Source organism: Acipenser ruthenus, chromosome 3 (genome assembly GCF_902713425.1).
Source record: "Acipenser ruthenus chromosome 3, fAciRut3.2 maternal haplotype, whole genome shotgun sequence".
Taxonomy (NCBI): Eukaryota; Metazoa; Chordata; class Actinopteri; order Acipenseriformes; family Acipenseridae; genus Acipenser; species Acipenser ruthenus.
Window position 1 is genome coordinate 100,097,081 of NC_081191.1, and position 16,423 is coordinate 100,113,503.

The window sequence follows — 16,423 nt, forward strand, 5'->3', positions numbered from 1 at the left end:
TCAGCTCACACAGACTACTGGGTACAGTTAACACAGGGCACCTTTACAAAATAATAGACCAAATATTGGATGGTAATTAAAACTGAACTGCTCCCCAACCCAGCTCAAGGCTTACCACTGCTGGTGCTATCCCTGTTCTCTGTGAATAACTATCACAACATAAAAAAAAACTAAACATATATAACATGTTCATACGAAAAAAATACAATGCTTCAAACACATGACAGATCTGTTCAATATTCAACAGTTTCAGGAAGGGTTTGTAAAAGAGGAAGAGGTGGTTACCTAACTTAAACATTGCTTCTTCATTATTATTGTCAACTTAATTTTAGTCATATAAAAAAAACAGTTTTACTGAGACGGTTGGGCACTTGTGAATATTGTACATCAAAGATACCCAAGTTTAAAAACAAGGACTTTAATCATTGAATTGAGGTTGCAGGCTTATCAGGCCAATTTTGTTTGGCATATAGCCCAGATGGGGGGCACCCGGCTACTATGTAATTCTGTATTTTTTAACAACAGAGTTGGGGTCAATTCAATTTTTTCAATTCCAATTCCATTACTAATCCCAATTCCCTTTTAATCATTTCAAATTCCTATTCCAATCATTTTACAACAAAGGCTTTATTGAGCAAACAAATACTATATACAACTTAATTAACTTGTCAGGTAACCTGATAAAGCCTATGGCATAAACCTCAGTGAAGAATATGTCGTAAAACTGAATAGGAATTGGAATTGTATAAAAGGGAACTGGGACTGGAAATGGAATTGGAATTGAAAAAATGGAATTGACCCCAACTCTGTTTAACAAGTCTAATTTCTATTCAGAGGGTTTTATTTATTAACTCCAAGTTAACCATATGAAAGGCTAATTTGTAAAGGGTTTAATAGTGGATTAGTTAGATGGGCTATCTAACCAATTTTGGTTTATTATTATTATTATTATTTGTTTATTTAGCAGACGCCTTTATCCAAGGCGACTTACACAGACTAGGGTGTGTGAACTATGCATCAGCTGCAGAGTCACTTACAATTACGTCTCACTCGAAAGACGGAGCACAAGGAGGTTAAGTGACTTGCTCAGGGTCACACAATGAGTCAGTGGCTGAGGTGGGATTTGAACCGGGGACCTCCTGGTTACAAGCCCTTTTCTTTAACCACTGGACCACACAGCCTCCTATCAGTTTAGTCAGTAGTTTTGTCTTGTTTTGAAAATATGCTGTCAAAAAAGCTGACCAAACACTTTTCTGACTAACTGTATTTCTGGGAAAACACTGTATTAAAAAAAAAAGATGTAATGCTTTAGTGGGTGTAGAAACACCACAACTGTTGGGCCATGAGATCCTCATAACCCACAGCTTACAATTCAATGAGCACTGGAACAAGCTGAAGAGGCCTGTGAATTGAAGACTGCCTTGAAGCATGGCCTGTTGACAAAAGTGGCAAAAGATATGAACCAGACAGTAGAAAAAATGGGGTGTCAGAACTTACCCTTATAGAAAAATAAAATACCACTGAAATACCATTATAACAACAGTGTGGTGATTTACCCTTCAGACAATTAACAGAAACAAGAGCAGATTGTATACCATCCAGCAATGGCACACTATACTACTGGATAGCTGGTGCTCCTGACACTGAATCACACTTCAACATTTCACTGTAGCACCACAAGTAATAATAATAAACACTACAGGTGTGCAATACTGCCACCTGATGGGAAGAACAAGGAGGCTCAGTTGTACTTTAAAAAACAAAACAAAAAAACCCACAGTGGGCGGTGACACCACAAAGTTAGAAATTCGTAATGTTTCTTGTTATGTCACAGTAAGATTTACTGGCAGTCTTCACAATGTCAGTAATCTACAGTAAAAGAAGCTCATAACAGGATCTATGTAAAGACAGCCAGCCCACTCTTCTGAAGGCATATACGCTACCTGTATTATTTCTTGCTCTGCAACCCACTGAGTGAAAAACTGCAGAGGCAATTGTGATGTAGTGACACCTCTATACAGAACCTCCAACACATCTTTACTAGAACTTGGAGCCCATCATCCACTAAATAATCTACTACTGGTACCAGATCACTCTGTGTATTTTATAACACATTTTTTTTAGGCAATTGACCCTGAATTCTACTTAAAAGAAGTTTTGAAAGCATTACCGTTTCATTAACTTTAAATTGAAATGAAGATTTAGCACAGAGTTTGCTTTTTGCTTTGCGAAAGTATGTTGTTGCATGTGATTAAACAGGGACAATGATAGAGAATACTGAAGCAAAACTGAGTTTGAAAAACACACAGCAAACTAAAGCACTTAAATCAAACCGTCTGTTTAAAGCCATTTCCTCTGTGGCCATTTGGGTAGGTTTCAGTTTGGTTTAAGCCAAAGAATCTGTAGCAATATTGTATAAAACCTTATCCAAATTGTTACAGCACTTCTTTGTTAGTCACTGCAGATACCCCTGTCTATAACTAAATTATTTTCTTAAACACGCTTTAATTTTAAGAGACAAGCAATTACTTTCTTTAAACTGGATACTACAGAGCACACATACATGAATAGTAAATTAAACATGTAGGAAACTTGATATTCAGCAAATCTACATTATATATAGAGTAAAATATACCTTTAGCTTTAGTTCATAAAATCAAATCTTTTAGTTGAATATGGGAGGAGCAGTACAATTGGTAATTGTTTGGGATATGGAGAATTGAGATGCATTGTATTGACTCTAGAAGATGGGTGGTGGCACTGTAATGATGTATGTTAATATAGTGTTGACATTTTGTAGAGTTTGCCTACAGTACTTGTGGAAGGTTGACAATGCTTTCACACTGCTGGTAAGCCTGCCAACAACATTAGTGTCCTGTGGATCAGCATCTGTCACCTCCCTCCGAATCCAGTGATTAATGACAGGTCGGTCATCTCAGCATGGCAGCAAATTGCTTGACCAGGGCAATGTGAACTACTGAAACAGAAAGTCTGATCTTGATGTCTTTGAGAATACACAAACACAACTATCTCTTTGTTTTACAATCTGTGATAACTCTATGATTTAAATCTTTGGGAGGTAAATATATTTATAATCAGTACCACAGGCACCTACACATTACATATAAATATAGAGCACTCTGAGTTATTGTTCAAATAAGCTAACGTTGAAACATTCGTTTGGTTTATAAAGGCCGTTTAACATCTATTCACGTTTTCAATAATTTCACATTTTATTCCGTTTGAATCAAAACATGGAGGTGGTCTTCAATTAATATAAAAAGAATCGTAATAAGTTCAACGACAAACGTGTTGATGATGTCTAAGGCTTTCCACGCATTTCTGCACAATGTGTAGTGCTTCCTTTAACTACACTACTGGTTGCACGATATCCAAATGTTCGCTGTACTAGAGAGAAAGTAGTAGAATGAAACGTGGGCACCAGTACAGGAAAAAAAAAACGTTATGTGAAATGAAATGGTTAATGGGAGGCTCTGGGAAACCTGATGCTAATTAAGCCTTTGGAATGCCACATCCTGACATTCTCCCCAGAACCTTCTTCAGAGAAGGTTCGTTACGACCGCTAGCAAAAGAAACACCCGAGATTCACTTTCTAAATATTTACGGACGAGGGATCAAGTAAAGCACTTCAGGTAATTCTTCTTGATCGTGTCTCCTATATTGTTTTGGGGAATTGTATTTACTGTGCGCGAGTTTTTGTAAAAACATTCCACTGTATTGGAAGAGAGAAATTATTAGTTTCTCCAAATGCATGTATTCTACAGTAACATTTTTGAGACAATGCAGTTGTTAAAGCCTAATTGTTTTAATAATAATGCGATTTAGGTGTAATTTACACGTGGTAATTTAGGAATAACATCTCATTCTGAAACAATTTTAAGGATTTATAAACTTTTTTATTATAATTTTCTCTTCAGATTTATTGTCTTATTTAATTGTAAATTGTTACAATATAACAGATTGTTTTACTTCATTCATCATTCAGTATTAATTGATAGTTTCTAACAGTTTATACTTTGTTGCGAGGTATCAAGTGGTAAAGATTTGTTGTCTACGAACAACGTGAGGCACATGTTACGCCAGATTGTTTCAAAACGCGAATGCATCATACTAATACTATCTCTAACTTTTTTTAGACTCCAACTATGACCGCTTTTAAAGCTCTACTACTGTTTTTGTTGTGCATCATCCCGTTAGTTAGACGTGTAAAAACGGTGTCGGAAATATGCAGGGGGCTCCACTGTTACCCCATGGAACCTGAGGAACCTAGACCGTGCACAGGCATACATTGCCCGGGTCGGTCATCCAGACCATCTCGGCCATTCACGCCAACCTCCCAGGGCAGGTCTCCGCAGATCACACCGAACCACCACAACGGCCATTCTGTTTATCCATCCAGGACTTCCACTGATCCCAACCCCATCATTCACTCACAGCGAGGAGGCCACGCGGAAAACCCCAAAACTAGAACGATTCAAAACAGAGGTACTGGCTGTACAGGGGATGATTGCGTCTCTCCAACCGGGCAAGCTAACAACGATACCAGAGACTGCAAAGGGATTGAATGTAAATTGCCCTTAAGGATACGGCTGAAGCCCAGACCTATACCACACCAGTGTGTTGGAGAAAGCTGCTCCTCTGCTTCGGCGGCTTCTGCTGCTGCTGATGTTCATGGACAGCCCGCGTTGGTTCGTGTGTCCGACCGGGCTGCGCAGTTTCTAGGCGAGTTTCCAGATTTCGGATACCCGGCGTCAGAACTCGGTGGAGCTCCATTAGGGGTACAGCTTACCTGTGATATTAAACCAGGTTAGTCATTTCTTTGTCAACAAATAGTCAATTTTAACTAACATATTACATAATTAATGTAACACATAAAGTAATCACAGGCAGCATTGCAAATTTAAGAAATAGATTTTAAATTTTTTAAAGGGTGAATTTTTTTTAAAAATATATTTTTGTTTTTGTTTTCTCGCATTTAACATGTTCTTGCTATTCTGTAATTGTAGTATTTTCCTAGTCACCATTTACAGGGGTTGAATTGAACTCAGAAAGTTAGTTCAAAGCAACTGTACAGTGGAACGGTAACCTTGCATTTTACCATGCCTGCTTTTCCAAAACTAACAATTGCTTTGACAGCACTTTTCCACACATCTGTGAGTTACCATGCCTTTCTTGCTCCCTGTTTTCACTATGGTCCTCTTTGTGTTTGCCTCGCCTCCCTGTGTGTTTAGCATGCCTTTCTGCAGTACATTGGTATCCAGGCCACAATCCTGTTGCCCTGTATTGGGACCCCTGCTCTCTGGAGGAATGCCCTGGGATCAGTGTGCATTGGTGCTGGAGGAAATTACACCACAAAGTAGTGCAAGCAGCCTTCTGTTTATTTTCTCAGTATCATTACACAGGCGCATGGAAAGCTGAGAAATAGATCTGAATTGAGGCTTGTGCTTGGTGACATGGACGTCAGTAATCCAAAACTGAACAATTTACTGGTGTTTCCCACAGATTTTCCGTAGCAATTAGAGGCAGTTGTCATTGAGAAATGATCATTTATCCCTTCAAAACAATTCAAACAGCATACCTATGCCTGGCTGCTTTAAATTGGGTGTAGCTGAATTGTACAAGGCAATTGCACTGGGTACTTATTAATGTCAAATTGTAATAGGTTTGTTGCCAGGTTACTTTGGCTTGATGTTACAGATGTTACAATCTAGTCTTACACTTACTTAAAGTGCCTTGGGGAAGGTCCTGTGTTGTCCGATCAGCATTTAGTCACAGCGCCTCTATGGTATGGAATAGTCTGGACCAGTATATGAGAGTACGTCAGGTAAATAACCCGAATGTATCGGCTAAAGATAGAACAATGACTACGATTACATTGATTTGAACGCGTCGCTTCCAAGAATTATTGAAGTGTAAATGTCTCTGAGCCCAGATTGAATGTTTTTTAGAGTGATGTGAAATTACTGCTGTCTGTTTCTGGTCATCTTGCCAGCACAGTCTTGTAAATGAGGCCTTGGTTTCAATGGGTTTATACCTGGTTAAATAATGTATCAATACATACATCAATAAAAATAATGCCTCCTATGGAATTAGTGCTGTGCTGGATGCCTAAGGTAGCCCTACACCATATTGACAGGGTCATTTTACAATGAGCAGCAAAGGGAAGTATGTGTCTGATTCCTCATAGACTTCCTCATCTAATCTGTTTGATTCCTTTGATTCTGGATGAATTGTGCCTTGTAATCTAGCCCTGTATGGCATTGCATTCCAAGTTTACCAAACTGGCAAATTACATGGAAAAAATTAGACCGACACAAGGTTGGTGGGAAAGTATGAATGTGTGTATAGTAGAAACACTTACCTCACATACTCACACTCACAAAAAGTGTTAGAGGCATTAAAGCAAGCTTAAATAAGAAGAAACAGAGGACCCCTTTTAAGAGGTATGGTTTGTAGACTTTCTTCAAATTAATTGAAAATGGAATCCATGATGACAGTTGAACATTAACATCGATTACTGTTTCCATTGCACATAATGTTTTGCACATGTATAATTACAGGGGTACTATATGTGCTGTCATTTCAATAAAAAAAACACTTTTTTTCCTTTTATGAATATAATTTGAATGCAGTAATATTACATTTTGGGACAGTTTTATCAAGGTCTTTACATTGAAATACAATTTGCACCCTTTTTCGGAACAGAAAACATGACTAACAGGAACTGAACTAGTAAGATGCAATGCAGAAGGTAAATTTAATGACTCAGCATTAACTCTGAGTTGTTTGTTACTAGTTTTGTAAGTTTAACGGTTTGATTTTCCTTTAACAAAAAGAGATGTAAACTGCATTTGACCTGGAAAAAACCCCCAAAACATTAACCCTTCCTTAGAGACTTTCCCTAGAATACATAACGAAAATCTGTCTATGAGTTGCCTTGTACTGGATTCAAAGTGAAAGGCTGATTATTCACAAACTGTTCAGGGGAGTATGGATCACACTGTAGGCAATGTACAGACCTGAGTAAATGAGTAAAGTTTTTGCATGTGTTTTGACCATGGTTTTTACTAGAGGTAGGCTCAGAGAGATACCCGACCTGACCCAGCTTTCTTTTTACTACCTGGGTCTATGTATTATTAATGGGTTTTAATTAGGATTTTTAATAAAATATTAATCACACATGTAAGCTATAATCTGTATTTAAAACCTTAATTGTAAATAATTATTTTATTTTACTGAATGTTTTGAGGTAGGATATTACTAAAATGTTATGTCAAACAGGAATTATTAAATCTGTGGTTAAACAAGTCATTGATCATTCACAACTTCTAATGAATCGATTACAATAAACTTAATGATTAAAACCTTTTTTTTTTTTTTAATTTAGTCGTTGCCAATTATTTTTATTATTTTCTCCCAATTTGGAATGGCCAATTATTTTATTATGCTCAGCTAACCGCTACCACCCCTGCGCTGACTCGGGAGGGCGAAGACGAACACACGCTGTCCTCTGAAGCGTGTGCCATCGGCTGACCGCTTTTTTTCACACTGCGGACTCACCATGCAGCCACCCAAGAGCTACAGCGTCGGAGGACAACACAGCTCTCGGGCAGCTTACAGGCAAGCCCGCAGTCGCCCGGCCAGACTACAGGGGTCGCTGGTGCGCGGTGAGCTGAGGACACCCAGGCCGACCTAACACTCCCTCCCCCCGGGCAACGCTCGGTCAATTGAGCGCCGCCCCCTGGGAGCTCCCGTCCTCAGTCGGCAAAGGAATAGCCTGGACTCGAACTTGCGACGTCTAGACTATAAGGCGCATCTGGCACTCTACGCAAGTGCTTTTACTGGATGCGCCACTCGGGAGCCCCCTATTAATACCATTTTAATACTGTACATCTTTCAAAATGGTCTGTTACATCCTTTCATTTTATAAGTGTAACATATACTATATAAGTATAATACATGTTATATGGAATAATCAAGAAGCAGCACCTGATTACCTAGTTACGCTGTAATCATTCATGAAGTTACCAGGTAATGCTCAATTATTTCATTTATACAACGCTTTCGATATGAAAGTTACCTTCTGTGTGGTTTTATACAGGACAGATATTGTGGTGGTTGAAGGCGGTCTCTATGGAACTTTAGTGTCGCAACTGAGATATGCTGTGTTTGAACTGAATCATTGCATACAAATGGTGTCTGATTGATTTGTTTGATCCAGGGCTGTAGTATAGCTGTATAGCTCTAATGACACATTTAGCAGTATACCAGCATGGCTGATGGTATAGTTCCATGGTTTGTGTCGAATTAGTGCTGTTGCTGTGCTACAATTGGGTGAAACTAACTTCAGTATTCTATAAACCATGATGAAAGCATCATTAACTGACTTTTTAAGTCTGTGCAGGATAGATAGAAGGAATGAAGGTATACACAATGAACAGAGAGTCGTTATTATCTAAAGTTATGTCCCAGCGCGATTTTATGCTTGCGTCAGCATCAAATCTGCTTTTGTCTTTCACTCCTAGGAGAAAATGAAGTTCCCTCTGAAGATGCCCTTATTCTTCAGCTGCAGCTTGCGAAAGGGCAGGAGAAGTTTGTGGAAGCTCTGAAAAGCCAGCAGAAAGTTCTAATTGATTTACAGCAGCAAGTTACTCAACAGCAAAGCACGCTGATTAGCCAACAAAAGGAGATCTTGGAACAGCAAAGAAAAATGTATGAACAGATGGATCTCGTAAAAGATCAGTACAGTATGCTGTTTGAGACGGTTAAGCAAATGTCCTTTCAAAGTTTGCAGGCAGATATACAGAGCTATTTCCAAAGTCATCTTCAGGGCCTCCAAAACCAGGTTAGGAGCCATCTTCATAAATCCTACGCCGTGCACAAAGTGGATGTTGATGCAAAGGTCATTGATGTTGGGGGACACTTTTCCACCAATGAATGCGGAGGTTGTAATAGTGATGAGTACTGCCATTTTCAAGGCACGCCTCCTCAGTGTGAGAAATGCACCTTGTGTCCACCAGGGTTTTTCCTGGTGTCAGAGTGCTCTTTGAATGCTGACCGTATTTGTCAGGTAAATAACTCCTCTTTGTTTTTTTTTATGGATTTCCAAACCTTACTGAGTCTGTTGTCCCATATAAGAAATTACAGTTCAGTTTGCCCTTTTCTGTCATTTTAATATGTGTGTACACTGTTTTATCATATTTGTATTACAATGAAACAAACTGTATTGACAGTTTCTCCCAGTACAATTTATCACCACATAAGTCAGAAAACGAAAGCAAAAAAACTGTAAGAAAAGCAGAAATTTGCTAATAACAAGTAGTCCAAGATTAGTGACAATCAGGGTCTGTGAAACCACAGGTAGTTTAACCCGCAGATCACTATCTGACTTTTAAGGACTGACAAAAAAAAAAAAAATTTGACCAATTGGCAACTGCTAAATATGTTTACTTTATAGACAACTGTAAAGAGTGTGTGGCAGTTTCAGACTTCAATTTACACTTTGTTTTAAAAATATATATATATGGTTAAACACAAACCTTACAGAGTGAATACAGAAAAGCCATTTTCTGACAATTATTATTGTACCGCTAGCTACATTGTGATTACTGACCCTTGTTACTAGTGTAACCTGAATCTGTTTTTACGCCTGTATAATTAAGCACAAGCTGAAATCTTTGTCAGCTAAGTTTTAACTTATAATTGTATACGTGGATGGGAATCATCGGTATGCCATGTTTTATCTCTGTTGCATGGTGAATTTGGCTGGTGTCTTCTAACAACATGAATTCTTCTTTCATAAAAAAATAAGAAGGGTGCTGTGTGAAAGAGGAGAAGACATTGTTAAATTTGCAGACGACACAAAAATAGGAGGAGTGGCAAACACTGTTGCAGCAGCAAAGGTCATTCAAAATGATCTCGACAGCTTTCAGTACTGGGCAGACACATAGCAAATGACATTTAATAGAGAAAAGTGTAATGTACTGCACGCAGGCAATAAAAATGTACATTATAAATATCATATGTGAGATACTGAAATTGAAGAAGGAATCTATGAAAAAGACCTAGGAGTTTATGTTGACTCAGAAATGTCTTCATCTGGACAATGTGGGGGAGCTTTAAAAAAGGCCAACAAGATGCTCAGATATATTATGAAAAGTGTTGAATTTAAATCAAGGGAAGTAATGTTAAAATTTTACAATGCATTAGTAAGACCTCACCTAGAATATTGTGTTCAGTTCTGGTCACCTCGTTACAAAAAGGATATTGCTGCTCTAGAAAGAGTGCAAAGAAGAGCGACCAGAATTATCCCGGGTTTAAAAGGCATGTCGTATGCAGACAGGCTAAAAGAATTGAATCTATTCAGTCTTGAACAAAGAAGACTACGCGGTGATCTGATTCAAGCATTCAAAATTCTAAAAGGTATTGACAATGTCGACCCAGGGGACGTTTTCAACCTGAGAAAAGAAACCAGGACCAGGGGTCACAAATGGAGATAAATGGGCATTCAGAAGAGAAAATAGGAGGCACTTTTTTACACATAGAATTGTGAGAGTCTGGAACCAACTCCCTAGTAATGTTGTTGAAGCTGACACCCTGGGATCCTTCAAAAAGCTGCTTAATGAGATTCTGGGATCAATAAGCTACTAACAACCAAACGAGCAAGATGGTCTGAATGGCCTCCTCTCATTTGTAAACTTTCTTATGTTCTTATTACGGAAATATTTTCAATGAATTTCATTGAATACAATCTTCTTCTATCTCAGGACAAATAACTTGGTTTGTAATCAAACAGCCTTGCTTTGAGTTCCAAATACATTTCATCCACGTGGTAAGGTTTTTTTGTTTCTTTGTGGTCTTTACTGAAGGATAATGACCTGAAATGCAGCATATTGATTGGCTGAGGCAGTGCACAACTTTCTTTTGAGGTTTCTATTAAACCACAGTTTTTCAGGGATCATAAAATACTGTGATAAATAGCTCACCTTTTGATGGTATCTGCGTCGTGATTGATACGGATACCAATAACCAAAGTGAACAATAGCAAAGCGTTGACTGTGATTTTCCTTTTCATTCATAGCTATTAAACACTCAATCGTACTTAAGAAATGCTAAAATAACCATAGCATGAATACAGCGTCTCCAGCCCGGCTGCAGCTGCTGGTCAGAAACGAGGAATAAATGGAAATCCACTGAATTAAGTAGCAAAGCCCCTGCAACCAATTTCACAATTACCAGGTTTCAAGATGCTTCAATAAAATGTTTCAATACAAAACATCTTCGGTCAGGTGTTGGGTGAGCATACAGATTATATTGTGGTAAAGCAGTAAAAGGTTAAATTCCAGGTATACACCCTAAACCCTCTTACTTTCTGTCAATTTCTGCTGTATAGTTCTTTTTTAACAAGATGCTTTTCTTGTAGGACAGGGATGAGTGCATAGAATTACCAACCATTTGTGGAGAGCGAGTCAAATGTCTGAATACTCCAGGTAAAATTTCCTTTTTTAAGTATGTGTGTAGTAGCATTATTAGAGGTATCCAAAGGTAAATTAATGAGCCTGCTTTAACGGTCGAATAAAATGTGCTTTTACCTTTTGACTTAACCTAATATAATATGAGATAGTGTCATTATTGAAGTTCTTGTTTAAACCGCACTTGTATTATGTTTTCGCAGGTGGTTTTAGATGTCTAGGCATTGCTGAAAGAGATGCAGCTTCTGGAGTCTGTGGACACGGCTACTTCTTCAACAGGGAGCTTCAGGAGTGCCAGGCGTGTGGCGAGTGTCCAGGCGAAACAGTGGCTGTCGCCTGTTCAGCGGCCAGAGACACTGTTTGCACTGTCCTGTCGGAAAACAAGCTTTCTGAATCCTGGTCTGCAGTGGTCACTGTGCCCCCGTCCAAGTCTTCATCCAGTCACATCTTCCCAGGCGTGTACCTGAACGTGAACGGGAAAGGGCACTCTGACCTAATTTCCAATGAAGACGGTAAGCTGCAGTTCAAACAGCATGGGCTTGTGTGGGCTGACTGCAACTTTGCATTGAAACACAGCTGCCGGAACTTTCTCCAGCTGTCTATGAAGCTGAATGACAGCGAGGAAGGGTGGGAGCTGAGTGGAGTTCGCATTGAGCAGCCCGATGGCAAGTACTTTCAAAGTGTGAGTGTGAGCGGTACAGCTGAGGTGGAGCCCAATTACACCATGTCCCTGTTTCTGAAAAGTCCCAATCAGTACTGTAACCAGAGCAAAGACCTTAATGTATATGACGTCAATACGCCATTCAGTGTCTTTTGGCTATCGCATGACACGGGTGCAGTGGCCATGTCTGCCCAGATGTCAATGTCGGTGCAGTACCAGACCAACTTCCGCCCCACTTTTAAGGTCATTTCCATTTCTGACCCCTATATGATAAATCTGTCACATGACGGCCGAGGGGTGAGGTTCAGAGAGAGCGGAGTAGTGAAGTTTGTATTCCAGCAAGCGCTGTATTCTATGGGCCACACCTGCATCCGGGAAGGTTTTTCTCTGGTTTCTTACGTGAACAGAAACGGGACAAATCAAGAGCTGATGCAGGTCTACAAACCCGGTGTGAACTACAGAGACACGTCGATCTCTTTGTCTGGAGCAGTGAAGGTCAGCGCCGGGGACATGATCAGCTTTGAGATCCAGTCTCCTTCGCAGTGCAACATCAGATACTTTGGAGACAACTCTGGCATCAGCATGTTCAGCCTCATCTGGATCCCATCTGCTGTTTCCACTGCCCTTTCTGCTACTGTCTCCAGAACAGGGCTGCCTACAGGGGCTGTGAGAAACAAAGCCATCCATTTCCACCAGGTTTCTTCAAATGAGAACCAGATCCAGCTTGTGACTTCAGGAAAGTTTGCCCAGAAGTACTTTGTATTCCGTGAGAGTGGGGTGGCCAGTGTAGCTTTTAACCTGAAGCTGATCCACTCTTGTAATATTGTTAAACTCACTCTAAATCAGCTGCTGGGTGATCAGATGCAACCCCTGCCTGTTACCCAGCAAATTGGAGGCCATATGCCTGAAGGGAGCCAGTGGACAAGTGTTGGTCTCCGCTCCTCCTTCCATGTTCATAATGGAACAATGATATTCATCACAGTGGACTGTGTGCGGGGCAGAATCAATCAAATTGCTCATGAGCGAGGCACAAATCTTTCCATTCTCTGGGTTTCATCTTGAGTTTTGGAAATACATTCCATATAGCAAAGAGAAATGACAATTTGCACAAAGGTGCCCTCGAAACTGAAACATTAACAAAACTACATTTCAGGTTTACAGGTTAGATATTATGTTAATTACAGGGGTAGAGGTTTCAAACACTTTACTGTAAAATACTGTTAAAAGTAATTTTATAGTGTTTTGCCGTTTTCAGTTTTAGAACGTTAGTATTTTAAATGTTTTGGTTCCATATGTGTATATAATTCCATTTTTTCCTGTATGTACTGTTGGTTTGTTGTGTTGTTTGTGTCGGATTTACAGGTCTGTTGTGTTAAAATGAGAGAATGGAATGAAACTTAAACTTGTACTATATTAAACTCGTATCATTTTATATGTTCCTTTGTGCATTTGGACCCCGCAGGAGCCAGTGCACAAAGACATACAATAAGTACTGACAGTGATAACTTTGTATTATTTAACCGAGCTGGTTGAAAACTGACCTAGAGAATATGCTACAGTATTTACAATATTTGTATTTTTGTATTATTATATTTGTCTTTTATTTGATTTAAGATAATATAAATGTTGTGCTGAATGTAACATGTGTACATGTACAGTAGTTTCATATTGGCCCCAGTCAAAGCAATAATGCTTCAGAACATTCTATTCTTTGACTAAACTGAAAACACATACAAAGGGGAACAATAAGCAGAACACATAAATAATGTATACAAAATGTACATGTTTTTGCTTTATTTCTTCCAGTGCCTAGCTCAATCAATTAAATACTGTAACAACATACATACATTTGTCAACATTTAATACAAGATACTAATTTTCTAACTAAGCCACATATAACTTCTACAATTATAAGCTAAAACTTAGCTGACAAATATTCCAGCTTGTGCTTACATTAACAGTAGTTAGCATATACACATTTATGCAAAGAGTCAGTTATTGGTTAATTCTGTGTAATGGCTAAACTTGTTAAAATGTGTGAAAGTGTTATCAGTAGCTCTATAGGTACATTCAAAAATACATTTCAACTCTTTGAACTGAGGCCCTTTTTTCTACAGCTACCCTCACTGCAACTGTCAACAGCTCAATTACGATTAATGGGAAGCTGGAAATGAAAAGCATTACAAGGTGTAAACAACATAATGACTTGAGAGAAAATGAATCCTCTCAAGGGGTTAACGCTCCTAATCTCATCTGAATTGCACCGTTAAACTTATACAACAAAATAGAAAAGGTTTCCGTCCATCCGATAAATTAAAAGCAGGTGTTGATGGAGTAATACCGCAGCTGTTTTGTATTACAGTATAGATTTAAAAAAAGCTTGTCTGCTCTCTGCATATGACAAAATATAACAAAAACAATGATATAAAAAAATTCCGATTTGGTAAAAAGATTGTGATAAAATCTGGGTAGTTGTGGATTTATATTTTGTATGTGTACTCTCAAATAACATACGATATTTTTTTTTTTTTATCAGTGACAGAAAACCAGTGTGTGTCTGTCAGGATTTCTCCTTGAACAATTCTGTTGCCTGCGTGTGAATGCAAGTGAATGACAGGTGACCCTTTCAGACATTCCATTTAAAGGGTTGAATTCCATTGTGAAATTTCATAGGGGCAAAAGGTGGGTAAACGCAGCAGTGTGAAAGAACCATGTGCATTCCCCTCAAGCTAGATATATATATATATCTCTTTCAGGTCTACTAGAGCAATTGAAAGAACCCTGTCTGGTTATTATCAGACATCTGCTTAGATATATAGAGTGTGAACTCTGAGGTTGCTTTCTCAATTAAAATGGATTCCATAACAACTGGCAAGATTGTTCAACACAAACCAAAGATTCAGAGGTAGAGACTTTTGAAATAATGTATTTTCAGCAATTATAGTAAGCATTTTTTTTTTTCTGTACAAATATTCAGCTATAATGTTATAAACACGCTGTTGCAAAATGAAAATATGGAAGGAATGGACTTGCTGAAAAGTTTCCTGCCACCTCAGGGTAACGAGGTGGTTGCTTGGTTAGGTTTGGAAGGCTGGAAGAATGGATTGCTTGATGATGAACGGGCCTCTATGAGACTGTATATATTTTATATCATTTTTGTTTGTTAATGTGTTTTTTCTTCATCTTTTTCCCTTACCACAACATGAAAAATAAATTATCCTGCATTAGGAATCTCAGATTTATTCATCTAACAAATTACAGAAAAGGGTTAGTCATGATAAAGGGTTAGTCATGATTTTAGTCATGATAAAGGGATAGTCATGAATAAAGGGTTATCACAATGACGGACTGTTAAAGTTGATCAAATTGTCCATTACAAACTTGGTTGTAAATGTGCTATCTGGATACAGGTGTCAAAAAGAAAACTTAATCAAGACCTCAATCTAGAGATACTGTTAGGGTTCAAATCCTGAATGTATTTGGCATGAAGGATTATTTTTATTGGGATTGAGTAGACGTTTCGCCACAGGATGGTAAGGAAGGATAAAAAAGGAAATGGTTGAAATGTCTTCGCTTTGAATCTACAGGCTCCTGACCTGCCAGTAGTTTTACAGTATGAATCCCAAATATTGCCCAGTATTATTATTTTTTTATTGGCTGAAAAATACTGTCATGTGTTGGGAAACTCTCATAGCATCTGCTGGCATTTTGTCTATTAGTCATGTACCAAGTTTATTTTAAAATAGGTACCTAGTTGCTCAAATGAAAGTATAGATGCTGCCTTTCCCTCACCTTCACAACTGAGTACGAACCAATGGCAATTAACTTCCGCATTGAGGGATTTAAAAGCAGATTAGAAGTGAAATGTCCTGACATTTTTACTGCCGTAGCGAGGTCGTAAACCGAGAATGAATATATGTTGCAAAACTAGCAAATGCAACTGATTCGTCACGTAAGCGTGACCTTTCTTTCCTTTCTTAAACTCGAGCTACCGATGCATAAACTGGGATATGTATGCCTGTCCAGTTTAATCAGGGAACACCTTGCGCCCAGGACTACAATCCCACAATTCACTACTGAGAGAAGCATTTCTAAGGAAAGTAAGGAAAGTACAAAAAATATTTTTTCATACCAAAGGGATAAAAGTAAGGTAAGACAAATTATTGCTTATAAAAATATAATGTTTTAGTTAATTTAATTACAATAGGTTCTATATTAAATAACACTCAGTTTGTTATTGATACTCAGTGATTGTGTAAACAAGGGAAAC

The 16,423-nt window shown here is 38.4% G+C and overlaps 1 protein-coding gene across 1 annotated transcript; it reads left to right on the forward strand.

Moving 5' to 3' along the window:
* The first annotated feature begins 3,490 nt into the window (after positions 1–3,490).
* LOC117435702 (uncharacterized) lies at positions 3,491–13,993 on the forward strand. The gene is made up of 5 exons (XM_034059064.3): positions 3,491–3,653; positions 4,158–4,827; positions 8,547–9,091; positions 11,444–11,510; positions 11,696–13,993. Exons 2-5 carry the CDS (start codon positions 4,167–4,169, stop codon positions 13,213–13,215), a joined length of 2,793 nt encoding a protein of 930 aa, XP_033914955.2. The 5' UTR covers positions 3,491–3,653; positions 4,158–4,166; the 3' UTR covers positions 13,216–13,993.
* Positions 13,994–16,423: the final 2,430 nt, after the last annotated feature.